Raw genomic sequence first — 15,857 nt, 5'->3', positions numbered from 1 at the left:
GTGATACCCACGCACTGAGGGCCGGCTATTTTCACACCGGATAAATTCAACCTCTTCGATCCCCACAGGAGACGAATTCCTCAATTAATTGTCAATCGGAGTGTCCATAGCATATCCTTCTAGACCGGTGAATGGCCCAGTCGTCTCCGGTCCTGGAGAACGCGGGTTAAATAGCTCCCATTCTCTACATGTTATGATTGCTGTCACCTCCACCCCGCTTCGCGTGGTTGCTTGCTGGCTGACTTGCCCCTCTATTTATTTTGGCTAAGGTAGGGCTGCTACATACGTATTTAGTATGCGCATTCACGGAGGATTAGTGTCGGAAAATAGGAAGTTGGATGTGGAGTGGTAGAGAAATGCGAAGAAAGATATAGAGTGAGCTCCCCGCTGGTCTTTTTCTTTTTTCTTTCCTTCAAAAAATATATTCAATTTCTTATCCTTCTACTCCTCCCCTTCTTTCCTTCTATAAAAAAAAAATTGTCTTCTTGCCGTTAGATTGTACCTACTACAAGCAAGATGTCTTCTCCCACCGTCAAGCTTAACAGTGGTTATGACATGCCCCTTGTGGGCTTTGGACTGTGGAAAGTCAACAACGACACTTGCGCAGACCAGGTCTATGCAGCTATCAAGGCTGGTTACCGTCTTTTCGACGGAGCTTGCGGTAAGCAGAATTCCGCGATAGTACTTTCAGCGCACTGGACAGAAACACTAACGCTAGAAACGCATAGACTACGGAAATGAAAAAGAAGTTGGCCAAGGTATCGCTCGGGCTATCAAGGACGGCCTCGTCAAGCGTGAAGAATTATTCATCGTCTCCAAGCTCTGGAACACATTCCACGACGGCGACAAAGTCGAGCCTATTGCCCGCAAGCAACTCGATGACCTGGGCCTTGATTACTTTGACCTTTACCTGATTCACTTCCCCGTCGCACTCAAATGGGTCGACCCTGCTGAGCGCTATCCTCCCGGATGGACCGCTCCCGACGGCAAGGTCGAGTTCAGCAAGGCTACTATCCAAGAGACATGGCAAGCTATGGAGTCGCTGGTCGACAAGAAACTCTCCCGCAGCATCGGTATCAGCAACTTCAGCGTCCAGCTTATCATGGACCTATTGCGACATGCTCGCATTCGTCCTGCCACTCTCCAGATTGAGCATCATCCATACCTCCAACAGAAAGAACTCATCAAGTATGTCCAAAGCGAAGGCATCGTGATCACCGCATATTCCTCCTTTGGACCCCTGAGCTTTATCGAATTGGACATGAGCAGCGCCCATAACACACCTAAGCTCTTCGACCACGATGTCATCAAATCTACTTCCCAGAAACATGGCAAGACCCCGGCTCAAATTTTGCTTCGATGGGCCACCCAGCGAAACATTGCCGTCATTCCCAAGAGTAATGACCCGACCCGTCTCAGTCAGAATTTGGACGTTACCGGATGGAGTTTGGAGCAGTCGGATATTGATGCTATTAATGGATTGGATTTGGGACTTCGTTTCAATGATCCTCTTAACGTATGTAATCTTGCAATATCTTGCAAAGAAAGCGAAGCTAACTCTCTTCTAGTACGGTATCTACATTCCTATTTTCGCATAGACACGCTCGTATCGGGTGTGACGAGTATGATAGCTCGTTCTGCAATGATAGATGAATGATGATCAATGTGCAAATAGTAATTCCTGAAATCAAAATATAGGAGAGTATAGTAATCAGACTACTTCGTAGACTGCTAATTACATTTAGTATCTATTCTGGATCCTAACTAGGGTTAGGGTTATGTAATCACTCTTTTGATGAAACGGAGATCTCCAATTCTCCACACCTTCAACTTTACAACAAACCACCAACAAGAAAGCATGTGAACCCATCACTTTCATCCCTGAACTGTAACGGCTCGGTTTAGAGATATGATCACTCTTCCAGACTAGATTCATAATGAACTCTCCCGTCCGACGCATCGTCCAAACACCCCGTGCTACAATCAAACTCCTCGCCCGCCAAATCGATATCAAGACTAGCCAGCCATTGCGCAACATAGCTGAACGGAGATGTCTGCTAGATGCTTTGCAGAAGTTTGGGGAGGTTGCTACTTTCTTACCTAGTAAAGTAAGTCTCTTTCCTAGAATGCGAATATGAAGATGGATGGGGCTGATAGAATGTGTTAGGAAGGTGACAAATCCAATATCTTGGCCATCTATGAAACGTCCGAAGCAGCTTCCAAAGCTGTCGATGCATCTCCGTTGACGATATCGTTTCCTACATCTCCCATACCTCCTCGCGCTGACTATGGCCCGGCTCATGAGCATCCCGTTAACGTCAACGTCACCTGCGACATCCACACAAGTATAGGAACTCAATCCGAACATGAAGAACGAATTGGAGGAAATCCCTGGAATAATGATCACATGGGCTATTCATACGACAAGAATCATTCCGCGATCAAGAATGATGCGCGGATAGATGATGTGATTGCCGCGGGGGCTCCGAGAAGGGTATTTGCGGATGGAGTGATTGATACGTCGTATTTACGGGGTGGACAGGATATAGAGCAGCAGCAGAAGAAGAAGAAGAAGGCAGTGGAACTCAAGGGAAGCTTATTGGCGTTGTTGGATGAGTAGATTTCCTGCTCTGAAGTGGTGAACATTATGATACCCAACCAGTCTCTCACGCTTTTGGAAGAATGATAAGAAGGTCCATTGATGATTAGGAGCCTATACTCGGAACGCCACCTATGATACTTTTAATACTGTAAACGAGAGAATCCAGCCTATATCAATACGTAACCTCATTAATACATCCCGTTTTCGCAGCTCTATCCATCCGACAGCCATTGGTACATCAAGAAAGACGCACATAAGCTAGACATTCGTTAGCAATTTGCTCCTCTCCTATAATAGGTGCTACAGCACACTTACTAGCATCGATCTGCTTAAGCTGTGGCAACGCAAGCCGGACCTTATTCCTATATAACGCCGGATTCTTCGTCTGCAACGGATTTCCCTCAAAATACACCGTCTCTAGTTTCTCCTTATCTCTCAATTCACGCTCAACTTCCTCGAAGCTCGATAAGCCATTATTGGATGCCCAGACTTCTTCTATTTGAGTGAGATGTGATATTCCTTCGAGTTTGGAGACTTGGTTATTGGAAAAGTCGAGCACGCGGAGGTTTGTGTTTGATTCGAGACCGGAGAGGTCGGTGAGTGCGTTGTGGGAGATGTAGAGTTCTTCGAGGCTGTGGAGGTCACTGAGGCCGGTGATGCTGGTGAGTCTGTTGGATTGGATGGAGAGGATTTTCAAGTTGGAAAGACTTGACAGATTCTATCCAACCTCAGCACGTATGGAAGCGAGAGGAGCTTAGAGAGAAATGGGCATACCTTCATCTCCGTAATTTTGTTCTTTCCTAACCATAACTGCTCCAATGCCCGAAGATTATCTAAACCTTGAATCTCCTACTCAAAATCAGCCTCCATGCTCATTTTCGAACAAGTTTTGAATAACAAACCCTAATCCGATTTGCTCCCAACTCCAAATTCCGTAAATGTACCAACTCATCAAGCCCCTCTATCGTCGAAATCCTATTCTGCACAAAAAATATATCCGTCAATTCCGTCAAGTGCGACACGTTCTTGATATGTTTGATCTTGTTGAAACTCAAATCGAGTAGAGTGAGATTGGTCAAGTCGTCCAGACCCTTGACGTGACTGATCAGGTTATCGTAGAGATCGAGCTCTTTCAAAGTTTGGCCGAGGTTGGAGGGGAGTTCGATGCGACTGATTTGGTTTTGGCGGAGGCACAATCTCTGCAGGATATAACGGTGGTAAGACTATAAGCGCTTTTAGTTTGAGGCATGGATGGAACTTACTGCGAGCTTGGTGAATCGTTCTAGCTTCAAGGCAGCGATATTCGATATCCGTAAATGCACTAGATCTATATCCTTCACGGCCGTCACCAGTAAGCAAAACCGGACTCAACCGATTCTTGTAGAGGCGCTGGTTCTTGGAAAGATGGAACCCGCAGTATGGCTAGAACGTACTTCGGCATCAGGATCCTCGTCCTCGAGTAGATCTATACGAGAGATAAGATCAACAAGGTAATCCCAGTTAACAGACATAAAAAAGAGAGAATACCCTCATCTGCGTCAATTTCTTCAACGGGAGGAGCATCCTCATCCGAGTAATCAGGGTCCTCCAAAGCTTCTGGGTTCGTGAGAACAGCTCGTCGATTCTCGGAGTCGTCAACCCTCAGTTTTCCGTCCCAGCCATTTCGGTCCTTCATTTTGAAAGTGTTATTTATCTTATCTTGCCTGGTCTTCTTGTGAGAGGGCTTGTTTCTTGAAGGATGTAAGTGGTGAGTTTCAGGATGACGTGCAGGAAGGAAATTATTGTTTTTCATGCGGGGAAGAGCCGCTTTCTGTAGGGAACATTTGACTTAAAAAAGGATCTAAAGATAAGGACATACAAAGCTGTCCATAGATTGTGTTATACTCATGTATGTACATCACACAGTTCGCAACAGTGAAGGACATGTACATTATATAAATGTCTCTGTACAACACTGTCCGAGTTTCTAGTCAACCCTCAACATCTGAGAGTCACCTTCAAAATAAATGAAGAAAGAGGGTAAAAGAAGAAGAATAATAAAAAAAATTTTTTTTGACAACAATCAGTTTGATTAATCAAGTCAGAGACAATAAGGAACAGGGAAAGAAAACAAGAAATATGGGGGAATATGGTCGTGCAGTTATAACTCAAAACATCAGAACAAGGGAAAGGGAAATAGACAGAGAGATAAGAAACAGGAGTAAAAGATTGAATGCATGAAGCTGAGCAGATCTTGACTGATGACCAGAATCAGACGCCCATATAATGCTCAAGAGGATCACAAAATGATAGAAAAGGAAAAAGGGCCAGACAGCAAGCTCGCTCGGAGCAGAAATGATTAACAAGGCCAAACAATACGGTCTCAGCCGCCAGTAAGATTCAAAATGCACTAGGCAAACATGCGCCAACATGGAAAAGAAATACAGGACAAAATAAATCAAGGGAATAGAGAGCTGCTCAACAATGCTGAATGTAGTAAGAGGGGAATAGGGGGAACCTGAATGTAAACGGTTTCCAGTCGCTGTGTCACATGTAGAACCACGTTCGGGATAGGGGTGCAATCTTTCACGGTGGTCGATCTAAAACGGTCGCTATGATCAAGGACGGAGATGAGAGACAGAATCAAACGGGGTTAAGGAAGAGAGGTCGATGCAAGGTCAATGCTCGAGGAATGTATGTAGCTCAGAGGTAAATAACGAAACAACGCTTAAAATGGAGGGCAAGATTGAAAACGAGACACCAACATGATTACAATGCAACATCGAGCACGAGGCTCACGTCTTGTACTTGAGTACCAGCGAGATCTTCCAGAACCGGGATCAAGTCGAGTAATTCGTTGTCATGAGCGTCTGAGAACCAGCTGCTGATAGGTATGGCGTGTTGAGGGTGGAATATATACGACGTAGGAGAGTTGTCGATGATGATGGTCTCTCGAAGGTCACGGCCAACTTGTGACAAGTCCTTTGAAATGTTAGTAACTTACGATCGACGCTCATATATAAGGAGACTGACCTTGACGTAGTTGCCCTGGTGATTGTAGCAGCTGTCTCTGAAAAGACGATGATGGACAACATTGTGAATATCTAGCTGGTCCAGCAAAGGATCGCCGTACTAGAAGATAAACTTAGCAACTGTCAAAACGTAGATTGTTGCGACCTCTTACCTTTGAAACTGATGCCGTAAATACTACTACCTCATACAGCTCACCCACTCGTTTCATAAATTGGTCGACACCCGGCCGTTTGATGACATAGATATTGTGCCACTGGCCTTCAATTTCGACTGGGATTGTGAAGTCCGCTCGCTCAAGGACCTTTTTCAGTGTGAGCAAATAGTCTTGTCATTTCAGAAAGTAGAAAGCTCAACAAACCTTGAAACTGCTGTGCACAAGTGTTTCATCCAGATCAAGAACTAAACATTTCCGCCCTCGCAAGTGTGGCAGCGGCGGAGGAAGCAACCAAGCACTCTGCTTTCCAGGAGTTGGAGGAGGCCCAGGGAGGAGAACGTCTGGTGCAGGTGCTTGAGCGACGACAACCTCGCCAGTTTCCAATTTGTGTTCATCTTCTGCCTCAGGAATCACCGGAGCCTCGGGCACGGTGATATCATGATCTTCATGTAGCAACTCCTCCGCTGTCTCATTCTCGGGTTCCTCTTCAATCACATCCTCGTTGTCGTCTTTCTTACCTTCAGGTAAGGGGGCCAAGTCTGGCACAACGCCGTAGGGGTAAGCTGGTTCCTGTCGCGCTCCCGAGGCTTCCTGTGAACTTGATTGTAGCGTGGTGGGCTGAGTCAAGACAGAGGTACTAGGTCCAATAGTCTCTTCTGTCGGCTGTGAACTTGTGTTGTCTCTAGTTTTCTCGTCAAGAGGTTCCTGCTCTTTCGACTCTGTAGGCGTCGATTCCGTTCCGGTTGAGACGGGTTTCTCCACGGGTTGTCGTAAGGAGATCGGCTGTCTGGGCTCGGCCTTCTTTGCAGGAAGATCGGGGCCTTCATTATCATTATCTGACACTGAAGGGCTGCAGCAATTCAAGAAGGCAAGGAACTTTGACTGAGTCTTGGGCTTCCGTTCCGATCTGGCATGGTGCGACTCCTCAGTTGGATCCTTCCTTGTACCTTGACTCTTGTCTTGTTCATTGCGTTGCGACCGTCGACTGCTTGACTCGCTGGCATCCCTGCGCCGTTTGGTGAGATTGGTACGCGAATTTGCTATCGTTACCGACTCATCGGGCACGGTGTCAGTCGTCATTTCCGATGATTGATTTTTGCTTCCCCTGGAAGATGTCCGCGATGGGACGAGTAAGAGCGAACGTTTCTTCTTTGGTTGCGAGGAGGATGCGGCTAGATTGTTCTGAGAACCCGATGGGTTGGTGGCAGACGGTTCATGATCGGATGGCACAGGTAGCTGTGTTTGATTCAATTCATCGGCGGAGGGCTGCGACGATGCGGAATCACGGCCTAGACGAAGTAAACAATTAATATGGAATGATGCGACTGAGGTAGTGGTAGCTCCAGAGCTATATGTATTACAATGTTGCTTACCGGGAAGGGTCTGCACTGCGGTTGTCGACATCGAACCTGCGTCTTTCATCAACTCCTGAGCTGATGAGGCGGCGGCTCTCTCAATCTCTCTCCCTTCTCTCTATCGCTCTCTTTCTGATCGGGGGCCAGCAGAAATGATTATGCGTAAAAGGAAGCTGTAGAGTGATTGTAGCTACACCTGACTCAGAGAACCGAAGGTGGTCGATTAAAGGTCCGATATGGTACCGGTCCAGAGAGGAGAGACAGTCTCGGTCTGGGCAGGCTGGTAGGTGGGATCGCCCGACGCGGAAGTCGACAGGTGAACTTAGTTAGTTTACTTGACTTAGCAGGTTAGCGACGAGCAGATAATTAGTTAAAAATTGGCGGTATTGGCCATCCTTACCGAGTTGAAGTCTGGCGGGTGGTGGTTGTCAGAGCGAATCGGGCTGGGCTCTTCGCGCCTCCTCACTATTATTACTTACAAGTCGTAATTACCATACCGCCCGGCCTACGACTGATCGGTACTAGTATTACCACGAGCTTAGCTTAGTCGGTCGTTATCTCGCCAATTTTACTTTATTTCTTAAGACAAACATATCTATCCATCAGTGAGGCACTCTATCTCAGTGACATTATGGATCATGGGCTCCTACGCTATGGAAGAGCTGCGGCTGTGAGAAGAACCTGCGAGCTACAGCTTCATCAAGTTGCGAGCTTGATATTTAGACTCCGCGGACAGTTGGTCAATGCGAGAGGCCACATGCAGAATAATAATAGAACTTGCCAAGGGCCAGCCACTGATAATGTAGGCTGGATGCGCTTAGCTACTCCGTTCTGCCTACAGAATCCGGGCTTTCTGTGCTACCAACCCTTGTGCAAAAGTTGTTATGTGCTAGGGGTCCCAAGTTCTGCCCAATCACGTAGCCAGACCCTAGTTTTGCTTTTTCTGGTAAGTCAATAAGTCGAGTTGGAGCTGAAGGATGCGATCTTGACGATAGCGCTGGAGTCGGGGTCGGCGGTAAAGGATTGGCTTGGATTTGTCCGCATAGTGACAGTCTTATGGTGATCGCTCAGAGTACATGCGGAGGAGTACTATTTGCATCTTCCGTAAAAGTACTCCATCGGATAGATGAGATGACTGATCTACAGCCGGGCGATCCATCTTACGCCTCGCGATTTGCAGCGACCGAGCACGGAGCAGAAATCATGTGGTGGCCGTAGACGATCTTCTACCTGTTCCCCGCTTGATAGGCATGTAAGAGGGCTCATAAGGTGTGAGCTTGAATTGCGAAGTAGTTCAGGCTTTTCGGCGATTTGCTATGTCGGCCAATCATGTCAACGGCAAGTCCAGACACAACACCGTGCGACAAGTTTAGCCCTTGATGAGAATAGGCTTCTGCACAGCTCTCATCAACTTGACCTGATCTTATACACAAGAATGTTGCCGGGAATGTCTTGAAGAAGATCTCAGGTCACCTGATGACGCCCGATCAAAAGGCACGTGCCCTGGCACGGCCCGAGGTTCTTCACATGCATCGACGTCACGAGAGTCGCAACCACGACTGCAACTCCCCAGGCCAACTCATTCTACCTTCTCTATCTCGAATGTGAGTTACTATTGTGAGCAGAAAGCTGCAACCGTCCCTCTACGACTAATTGAAATAAACAAAGCATGCGGAAAAGCTCGTTGGACCGCCGGCGGTCATCTCACTGACAAGCTTCACTGCGTGGTTCGAACGTCCTTCAGTCAAGATGGCGGCGCATTCAACATTACCACGAGCGGAAGATCCGCTCGTTGCTCTTTATCGACGCTATATTCAGCTACTACGTGGTCGCCTGCAACGGACATCCAAACCCAGCAAGATACTCGCGACCCTCTCCTTGATAATAGCTATCATCGGATCAAGCTATGGCGGCTACAGTCTGCTACTCAAACGGTCCAAGGAACGTGCTCAAGGTAGACGCATGCTGCGCAGGAATTCGGGGTTGCGGGGAAAGGACGGATCAAGAATCATATATGTGTCGTATAAGGATAATATGACCTCCAAGGTCACTATACATCCAACGAAACCGACCACATTCGACGCCCATCGAAGGTTATTTCTAAATCCTCCACGAGCCGCTGGAATAGGGGGTGTCGACTCCATCTCTTCGATCCCTCCGCCGTCGACAAAACCAGGTTTGAACCTTGCTTTCTTGCACCAGTTTCTGAGTCTTATGAGTATCATGAACCCGCGGTGGCACTCCAAAGAAACAGGTTTATTGATGAGCCATGGTATTTTCCTTCTACTCCGAACCTACCTCTCGTTATTAGTTGCACGATTGGACGGAGAGATTGTTCGAGACCTAGTGGCTGGGAAAGGCCGCGCCTTCCTCTGGGGGTTGCTCAAATGGTGCAGTATCGGGACATTTGCGTCGTATACAAATGCCATGATCCAATTCCTTCAGTCCAAGATATCCATCGCTTTCCGAACGCGCTTGACGAGATATATCCATGATTTATACCTGAACGAACATCGAAACTACTATAAATTAACGAACCTTGACGGGGCGGTGGGTCAAGGAGCTGATCAATTCATCACCCAAGACTTGACTCTTTTCTGCGCCTCTGCTGCAGCCTTGACTTCGTCCCTAGGTAAACCGACCGTCGATCTGATTTTCTTTACTTATCAACTTTACCGTGGCCTTGGACCTCTAGCGCTTACTGGTATCTTGAGCGGCTATTTCACAACCGCCACTGTTCTCCGCAAGCTTTCTCCGCCGTTTGGCAAATTGAAAGCCGTCGAAGGCAAGCGCGAAGGTGACTTTAGAGGACTGCATTCGCGACTTTTGGCCAATGCCGAAGAAATCGCATTTTACGGAGGCGCTGATATCGAAAAAGTCTTCTTGACGAAAAGTTTCAAGGATCTCCAACGATGGATGAAAGGCATCTATAGCCTCAAGATCCGCTACAACATGCTCGAGGATATGATCCTGAAGTATGTGTGGTCTGCTTTTGGATATCTCATGACGTCGATTCCCGTTTTCCTTCCAGCATGGGGAGGTGTCGGCGGTACTCAAGAGTTGAGCGACTTGACCGGGGAGGATGTCCGGGAACGGGGCCGTATGAAGGATTTTATTACCAATAAGCGATTGATGTTGTCCTTAGCTGATGCGGGAGGTCGAATGATGTACAGCATCAAAGACATTTCTGAACTGGCCGGTTATACTTCTCGCGTCTATACTCTGATTTCTGCCTTGCACCGTGTGCATGCAAATGCTTACTATCAGCCTCGTGGTACTCACCCTGAGCTATTTTCTCTTTCTGATGTCCAGGGTACTGTCCACAGTGGTTTTGATGGCGTTCGCCTAGAGCATGTTCCCATCGTTGCGCCATCGCTCTACCCACAAGGTGGAGATGAGCTTATCGAGTCCCTCTCGTTTATTGTGCACTCCGGAGAGCATCTTCTGATTTGCGGGCCCAATGGCGTGGGCAAGTCATCCATCGCGCGCATTGTGGCTGGATTATGGCCAGTCTACCGGGGTCTAGTTAGCCGACCGAGGAACTTTGGCATGGATGGGGTTATGTTCTTGCCTCAGCGACCTTATTTGAGTGTTGGCACTCTCCGCGACCAGGTTATTTACCCCCATACCGAGGTCGACATGCGCGAAAACGGGCGAACGGACGCAGAACTTGGCAAGATCCTTGAAGAAGTTCACCTGGGATATCTCCCGTCTCGTGAAGGTGGTTTGGATTGCCGTAAGGAATGGAAGGATGTCCTGAGTGGCGGCGAAAAGCAGCGCATGGCATTCGCACGATTATTGTACCACGAACCACGATACGCTTTCATTGACGAAGGCACCTCTGCTGTATCATCCGACGTGGAAGGATTATTGTATGAACGGTCCAAGGAGAAAGGCATCACGCTCATCACAATCTCGACACGCGCTTCCCTAAAGAAATACCACACCTTCCAACTCACCCTTGGCCTTGGCATGAGCGGTGACGAATGGGGGTTCGACAGGATTGGCACGGAGAAAGAGAAGATGGGCGTTGAAAAGGAGCTGCAGGAACTACGGAAACGACTCGACAATGTCGAGGGATGGAAGCGCCGGAGAGAAGAGATTGAGAATGAGCTCAATAAGGTGTGGGTAGTTTCAGGCGAACTTGCTCCCCCTCCTTATCAGGAGTTGACTGAACAAGAGGTTTCAACTGAGCCAGAGACTCCAAGCGGAGAGGCATGAGATGTACTATTATGGCAGAACGATATGCTAGTCAGTGCTTATTTTACCAGCAATGACATATGGTCATCTTGCTTAGTATATATCACCTATACTCAATAACCTTCTTGTATGCATGTACTATTGGCTTAGCTAGGGATTTCTAAGTTAAATGAATCCTCGGAATTGCGCAAATTGATGTAATGTACATAATCAAGAAATAAACTAGATAGAGCAAATTTTAACCCTAACCCTAATTATAAGGCGGTAAATGACCCAGCACATCGGGCAACGCCTGTGCCTGCCAAATATCTAGGCTCGTCTCAACTATCACCTTTTGTTTATTCAAACCAATTTCTAAAATACTCGCCACAACATTTCACAGCTTCTTTTTTCTGTTGTTTGATTCACAGGAATTTTCTCAATCATTCAATATTTTTTTCTGGAATAAAAAAAGGCTTATTCTCCTCTGGGGATGCAATGACCCATCCTCGTCGAAAGGGTAGAACTTGAAGAGTCAAGACTGACTCTAAAAGCTCTCACTGTCAACGCACTCATGAAGGGCATGAGATAAGAAATGGAACCAGAGGAAAGGGAAACAACAATTTCTATATTTTTCTGAGGGATATACAAAAAGGAAAAAAAAATGTCATATTTAACAACACCCGAGAATAGCAGCAACAATCTCGAGACTATATCTCTGCCTTCTGCGCCAGAATGTAGCAGTGATGGGGACCAAAACGCCTGGCCCAAGGAGGCTTATTGGAGGAAGCAAGATGATTGGCTTTATCGTCATAAGCTGGCTATGATGTGGATGGAAAAGGACCGTAAGGCTGTTAAAGGTATTATTCCTCGACTTGTTACTTCTTAAGAGACCCCAATATATCTTACTGACCCGAACAGGAAAACAATATATCCTTGAAAAATTGCCTGATCAATATGTCCTTTTGGATCGACCACGGTTTAGTTCCCCTAAGATCGTGAGTGCTCCTTTCTCTTATTTTGTGTAGATACGGTTGACTAACCTTTCACAGCGAGATAAATTTCTTTACGGACATCCCTCGGGGTCCTGTTTCAATTCTCCCAAAAATTTCTTCCCCCACTTCTATTGGTTGGTAAGTGGTAAATCAGGGCCGTGTCCTTGTGAATGCTGCAAGAAGAAGAGGCCTCCAACTAGTGCCAGTGGATCTGGGACAAGTACATGTAAGTTAACCCTCTCTCTTCGGTATCTGTATGATTAATGCCAACTCTTCAAAGCAACTACACATCATTACTTAGGTCCAGGTCGCTGGGCTAGAGGCAGACCACCAAAAGGGGCTCCAAAACTACTCTGTCAAAGGCGAATCCTGGACTCCGAAGGTGTCCCAGATATCTTCCGAGAGACAGTGACGAGACTCAGTAAAGAGAATGAAATAGACGAACCCATCTCTGAACCGCGAAGCATGGACTGGCGAGCAGAGAATAAGCTCGTTCGAGAACATATAGTTCGTGTAGGTTTGCAAGGATCATATATTCCTCGTGTGGGGGAGATTGTTCTTTGGATTCCACAGCTCAATGGCGAGCTCAAATACAATGAGCAAACGCGGTCGTATCAGATCTATTCTCCTAAGAAGAGCCTATTTATTGGGAATCCTGTGTGGAGGGCGGGGACGGTCAGTGAAGTGCCAGAAAAGGACCCAGTAGTCCTGGACGACCTTATTGAGCCTACGCAAAAGAAATGGGAAGTTAATTACTCTGGGTTTCGCGTGGAGACTTTCCCGGACCCAAACAGCGACGACAAAAGCGCTTCACTCCAATACCAATATGTGCACATCTATGTCTTGCGGCCGTTTAATTCGTGGCCTGTTTGGCTTGAGGGTTTACCGCAGAGGGAATGGCATCCTTCAATCAAACATGCAATGACGGTGATGTCTTCAGTCTGCATGATCAACAAATACCATTTCAAGGGCGTATGGCCTAATGCGTCGATTCATTGTCGAGGGATGTTCCTCGGGCCTGAGATGATTCTCGTTGGCGATACGGTGCGACTCAAACCGAAAGGTGCAACGGTCAACAGACTGTCGAGTGTCACGGATGTGATGGTCATCAAGCGCATAGAGTTCAGACTCAACTCGTGTATCGAAGATCTTCAATCTCCCAATCTCGCCAAATCATACTCTGTGCGCGTGCGCGGCAACGTATATTCACTTGCACCGAACCGAGCGTATCGCAAACCAGGGGAATACAGCAGTCTACCACTCAATCGGCAAGAGGTAATCGATGCCTTTCAACAGGTCGGCATGAGCGAATATGGAGCTTGGTACCGTACCCACGGACCCAGCACAAGTGTTGAAATTTCACATGATATGATAATCGGACGCTGCTACGAGCCTACAGCTATGGAGCTCCTATTCGGCCATACATCCTTAGATTTCGACCTATTCGGCATGCTCGCCAGCCGGGAGTGGTCTCGCAAAACCGATAACCGTATGGAAGACGGCCAGGATTGGTTCTGGGCTGATTACAGAGTCCAAGCACTCTCCATCGACACTCTGAACGGAGATGAAGTTGGCCGATATTCTGAAGCTCGGGAACCGCGGATGTGGAAGGGAGTACTTAATATACTTGACGGTACGGCTACGCAGGCAGATTGGGAAGCGGCAAAACTGCCTCGCAATGCTGGCAGACAACCCGGTAGACCGACCAAGTCTCAGTTTGCGGAGGTGCAGAAGATGAGTTCGCTGGTTAGCAGTGGGTTGAATATGGACCTTAGTGCGAATGCAAGTTCGAGTGATGATGAGACGGTTAATACCTCTTCTGAGGAGGAGAGCGATAAGGACGAAATGGATTTGGTTGCCGTGGAGGTACCTGCTACGAATACACCACCTGGTGTTACGAAATTCGGCCATGGAGATGGTGGCGTTAAAGACAGAGACGATGAAGACGACGAGAATGATTGGACTGGGGACCCTGCTGTTCTGATTCAATCGTTTAAACCTCTGCCGATTCCAATCAGGGGCAATGATAACTTGCTTGTGAAGAATCAGCAGTTCAAACGTCCTAGACTTGACTTATAGTGATTATATACCCATTTACAACAACTAACAAATTTACATTGCGGAAATATCAGGCTAATAAGTCCTCTCAACAACCTCCCTCGCAAAATCCGCAAACGTCTTCCCCTTCTGTACCTCCTCTCCCAGATTCGGCTGCGTAAAGACCGCCAACGTATTCCTCGCAATCCTTCTTCCATCGCTGGTCGCTCTACTTCCCTTGACAAAATGCGGCACAGCACGGAATTTCCCCTGAGTAATCAATTCCAAAGCTTCACCAGTCTGGAACGCGAGACAATCCTTGGGGATATTCACTTTGACAATCTCTCCGGTACGAGACCTAATGTATAAACCTGCCTTTGGATCTGGAGAAGAAGAAAGTTCCGGCAGCGGAGAATCTTTAGATATAGAAGCAGAAGGTAAATGTTCAGCTTCATCAATAAACATAGCCGACGTAAGACCCGTAAGACAACCATGATCAACATGCGTAGCGCACCAATCATCATCTTCTTCTCCATCCTGCTCTTGTGCTGGAGAAGTAGGGAAATAATGCAACAACCTCGCCTTGGTCGTCAAGCTCATCTTAACAACATGCTCCAAATACCGTTCCTTGTATCCCTCGATATTAACACTTGCATACCGATCACAAGCCCTCGCTACCAAAGCCGCCGTATCAATGATCAAGGAGCATAAATCTTCCACCGCGGTCCGAAAAGTAGGCAACTTTTCCGGATTGGGCCAGATATTTGGTGCTGTATATTGTGGAAAATCTGGAAATTCATCTGCTGGCGCATTTTGTAGCGCACGATCTTGGTAGAATGCGCAGTTGATGTAGTATGAGCCCTTCAGAGTGTCGAAGTGGCCTGAACGAAGGGTTTCTTTGCCGCAGGACCAGCCTACGAGGTATTTGGATTGGGGGCTTTCGAGTTTTTCTTTTCATTATTAGTCTTTATTAACATCCCACATCTTGGTATAGAAGGAAAAAAACATACCGAGTTCATTCTGAGGCAAGGAAGCAAGATAAGATGAATTCGAGAGCACCTGGGCACGCAACTCTTTGAATTTCGGGGGTAGATCTTTGACTACAATTATTCCTAGGGATGAAGGTCCGAATGCTTCTGTTAATGCCTCGAAGGGTACAGATCCTGGTTGAGGATGTTAGTTTCAATCAATTCTGGGTCTTCATTGTTCGATAGAAGATTTTTGCCCCTCACTCACCTGAGTTAAGATCTTGAAGGCTTACAGTGACAGGCTGGGCCTGTGGAATGGATTTGGACATGACTGAACCGATTTTTTTTCGCTTTGATCGCTTAGTCGTAAAAGCGTACTGTACATAAAACTTCGCGTGTCGTGAAATGTTGAAAAATGGAAAATCAACAGCGGTTATCTACGGTTCGGCAGATTCCGTGGCCTATAAAAACCTCCCCGCGTTACATTGTTCTAGGTATTTGCTGGAAGAATCTTCTCCTTAATAGTCAGGATCGTTCTTGATATCGAGCGACTTA

General features: G+C 47.1%; 7 protein-coding genes across 8 annotated transcripts, besides 2 other annotated features; 4 read left to right on the top strand and 3 right to left on the bottom strand.

The window, feature by feature from the left end:
• Positions 1-138: 138 nt before the first annotated feature.
• TSTA_018830 (D-xylose reductase (Xyl1), putative) lies at positions 139-1,669 on the top strand. Its single transcript, XM_002484006.1, has 3 exons — positions 139-661; positions 729-1,516; positions 1,569-1,669. Exons 1-3 carry the CDS (start codon positions 517-519, stop codon positions 1,596-1,598), a joined length of 963 nt encoding a protein of 320 aa, XP_002484051.1. The 5' UTR covers positions 139-516; the 3' UTR covers positions 1,599-1,669.
• A 175-nt stretch (positions 1,670-1,844) lies between these two features.
• On the top strand, positions 1,845-2,665 carry TSTA_018820 (uncharacterized protein). The gene is made up of 2 exons (XM_002484005.1): positions 1,845-2,108; positions 2,168-2,665. Exons 1-2 carry the CDS (start codon positions 1,938-1,940, stop codon positions 2,618-2,620), a joined length of 624 nt encoding a protein of 207 aa, XP_002484050.1. The 5' UTR covers positions 1,845-1,937; the 3' UTR covers positions 2,621-2,665.
• Positions 2,666-2,691: 26 nt separating this feature from the next.
• Positions 2,692-4,363, bottom strand: TSTA_018810 (protein phosphatase PP1 regulatory subunit Sds22, putative). Of its 2 annotated transcripts, XM_002484003.1 has the most exons (7): positions 4,130-4,363; positions 4,036-4,067; positions 3,865-3,936; positions 3,505-3,801; positions 3,377-3,451; positions 2,918-3,320; positions 2,692-2,860 (listed from the first exon to the last, which is right to left on the bottom strand). In XM_002484003.1, exons 1-7 carry the CDS (start codon positions 4,275-4,277, stop codon positions 2,841-2,843), a joined length of 1,047 nt encoding a protein of 348 aa, XP_002484048.1. In that variant the 5' UTR covers positions 4,278-4,363; the 3' UTR covers positions 2,692-2,840. The 2 variants fall into 2 exon arrangements, with proteins under 2 accessions (XP_002484048.1, XP_002484049.1); XM_002484004.1 differs by having other exon boundaries at positions 4,036-4,363.
• Positions 4,364-4,445: 82 nt separating this feature from the next.
• Positions 4,446-7,400, bottom strand: TSTA_018800 (general stress response phosphoprotein phosphatase Psr1/2, putative). The gene is made up of 5 exons (XM_002484002.1): positions 7,142-7,400; positions 5,973-7,057; positions 5,766-5,915; positions 5,615-5,713; positions 4,446-5,563 (listed from the first exon to the last, which is right to left on the bottom strand). The coding sequence occupies exons 1-5, from the start codon at positions 7,188-7,190 to the stop codon at positions 5,351-5,353; spliced, it is 1,596 nt and encodes a 531-aa protein (XP_002484047.1). The 5' UTR covers positions 7,191-7,400; the 3' UTR covers positions 4,446-5,350.
• Positions 4,635-4,656: a sequence feature (AT_rich).
• Positions 7,217-7,257: a sequence feature (GA-rich).
• A 1,472-nt stretch (positions 7,401-8,872) lies between the features above and the next one.
• TSTA_018790 (peroxisomal ABC transporter (PXA1), putative) lies at positions 8,873-11,573 on the top strand (the record flags this gene model as incomplete). The annotated part of the gene is made up of 1 exon (XM_002484001.1): positions 8,873-11,573. One exon carries the CDS (start codon positions 8,873-8,875, stop codon positions 11,342-11,344), a length of 2,472 nt encoding a protein of 823 aa, XP_002484046.1. The 3' UTR covers positions 11,345-11,573.
• Positions 11,574-11,785: 212 nt separating this feature from the next.
• TSTA_018780 (uncharacterized protein) lies at positions 11,786-14,376 on the top strand (the record flags this gene model as incomplete). The annotated part of the gene is made up of 4 exons (XM_002484000.1): positions 11,786-12,162; positions 12,224-12,300; positions 12,355-12,523; positions 12,578-14,376. The coding sequence occupies exons 1-4, from the start codon at positions 11,967-11,969 to the stop codon at positions 14,374-14,376; spliced, it is 2,241 nt and encodes a 746-aa protein (XP_002484045.1). The 5' UTR covers positions 11,786-11,966.
• TSTA_018770 (uncharacterized protein) lies at positions 13,957-15,853 on the bottom strand. Its single transcript, XM_002483999.1, has 3 exons — positions 15,571-15,853; positions 15,345-15,497; positions 13,957-15,284 (listed from the first exon to the last, which is right to left on the bottom strand). The coding sequence occupies exons 1-3, from the start codon at positions 15,629-15,631 to the stop codon at positions 14,431-14,433; spliced, it is 1,068 nt and encodes a 355-aa protein (XP_002484044.1). The 5' UTR covers positions 15,632-15,853; the 3' UTR covers positions 13,957-14,430.
• Positions 15,854-15,857: the final 4 nt, after the last annotated feature.

The sequence above is a fragment of the Talaromyces stipitatus genome, genomic scaffold (genome assembly GCF_000003125.1).
Source record: "Talaromyces stipitatus ATCC 10500 scf_1105507295549 genomic scaffold, whole genome shotgun sequence".
Classification (NCBI taxonomy): Eukaryota; Fungi; Ascomycota; class Eurotiomycetes; order Eurotiales; family Trichocomaceae; genus Talaromyces; species Talaromyces stipitatus.
This window is presented reverse-complemented; position numbering and strand designations above follow the sequence as displayed.

Bases quoted from the DNA above. Each gene is read 5' to 3' on its own strand.
- TSTA_018800 (XM_002484002.1), bottom strand. From the start codon at position 7,190: ATGAAAGACGCAGGTTCGATGTCGACAACCGCAGTGCAGACCCTTCCC. The intron at 5,916-5,972 runs GTTTGTTGAGCT...ACACTGAAAAAG, and splicing joins TTGTGCACAGCAGTTTCAAG to GTCCTTGAGCGAGCGGACTT. The intron at 5,714-5,765 runs GTAAGAGGTCGC...TTTATCTTCTAG, and splicing joins TTACGGCATCAGTTTCAAAG to TACGGCGATCCTTTGCTGGA.
- TSTA_018820 (XM_002484005.1), top strand. From the start codon at position 1,938: ATGAACTCTCCCGTCCGACGCATCGTCCAAACACCCCGTGCTACAATC. The intron at 2,109-2,167 runs GTAAGTCTCTTT...AGAATGTGTTAG, and splicing joins CTACTTTCTTACCTAGTAAA to GAAGGTGACAAATCCAATAT.
- TSTA_018770 (XM_002483999.1), bottom strand. From the start codon at position 15,631: ATGTCCAAATCCATTCCACAGGCCCAGCCTGTCACTGTAAGCCTTCAA. The intron at 15,498-15,570 runs GTGAGTGAGGGG...ATCCTCAACCAG, and splicing joins CCTTCAAGATCTTAACTCAG to GATCTGTACCCTTCGAGGCA. The intron at 15,285-15,344 runs GTATGTTTTTTT...AATAATGAAAAG, and splicing joins CTTGCCTCAGAATGAACTCG to AAAAACTCGAAAGCCCCCAA.
- TSTA_018830 (XM_002484006.1), top strand. From the start codon at position 517: ATGTCTTCTCCCACCGTCAAGCTTAACAGTGGTTATGACATGCCCCTT. The intron at 662-728 runs GTAAGCAGAATT...AGAAACGCATAG, and splicing joins TCTTTTCGACGGAGCTTGCG to ACTACGGAAATGAAAAAGAA. The intron at 1,517-1,568 runs GTATGTAATCTT...ACTCTCTTCTAG, and splicing joins GTTTCAATGATCCTCTTAAC to TACGGTATCTACATTCCTAT.
- TSTA_018810 (XM_002484003.1), bottom strand. From the start codon at position 4,277: ATGAAGGACCGAAATGGCTGGGACGGAAAACTGAGGGTTGACGACTCC. The intron at 3,937-4,035 runs GTACGTTCTAGC...ACGGCCGTGAAG, and splicing joins ACGAGGATCCTGATGCCGAA to GATATAGATCTAGTGCATTT. The intron at 3,452-3,504 runs GTTTGTTATTCA...GATTTTGAGTAG, and splicing joins TGGGAGCAAATCGGATTAGG to GAGATTCAAGGTTTAGATAA.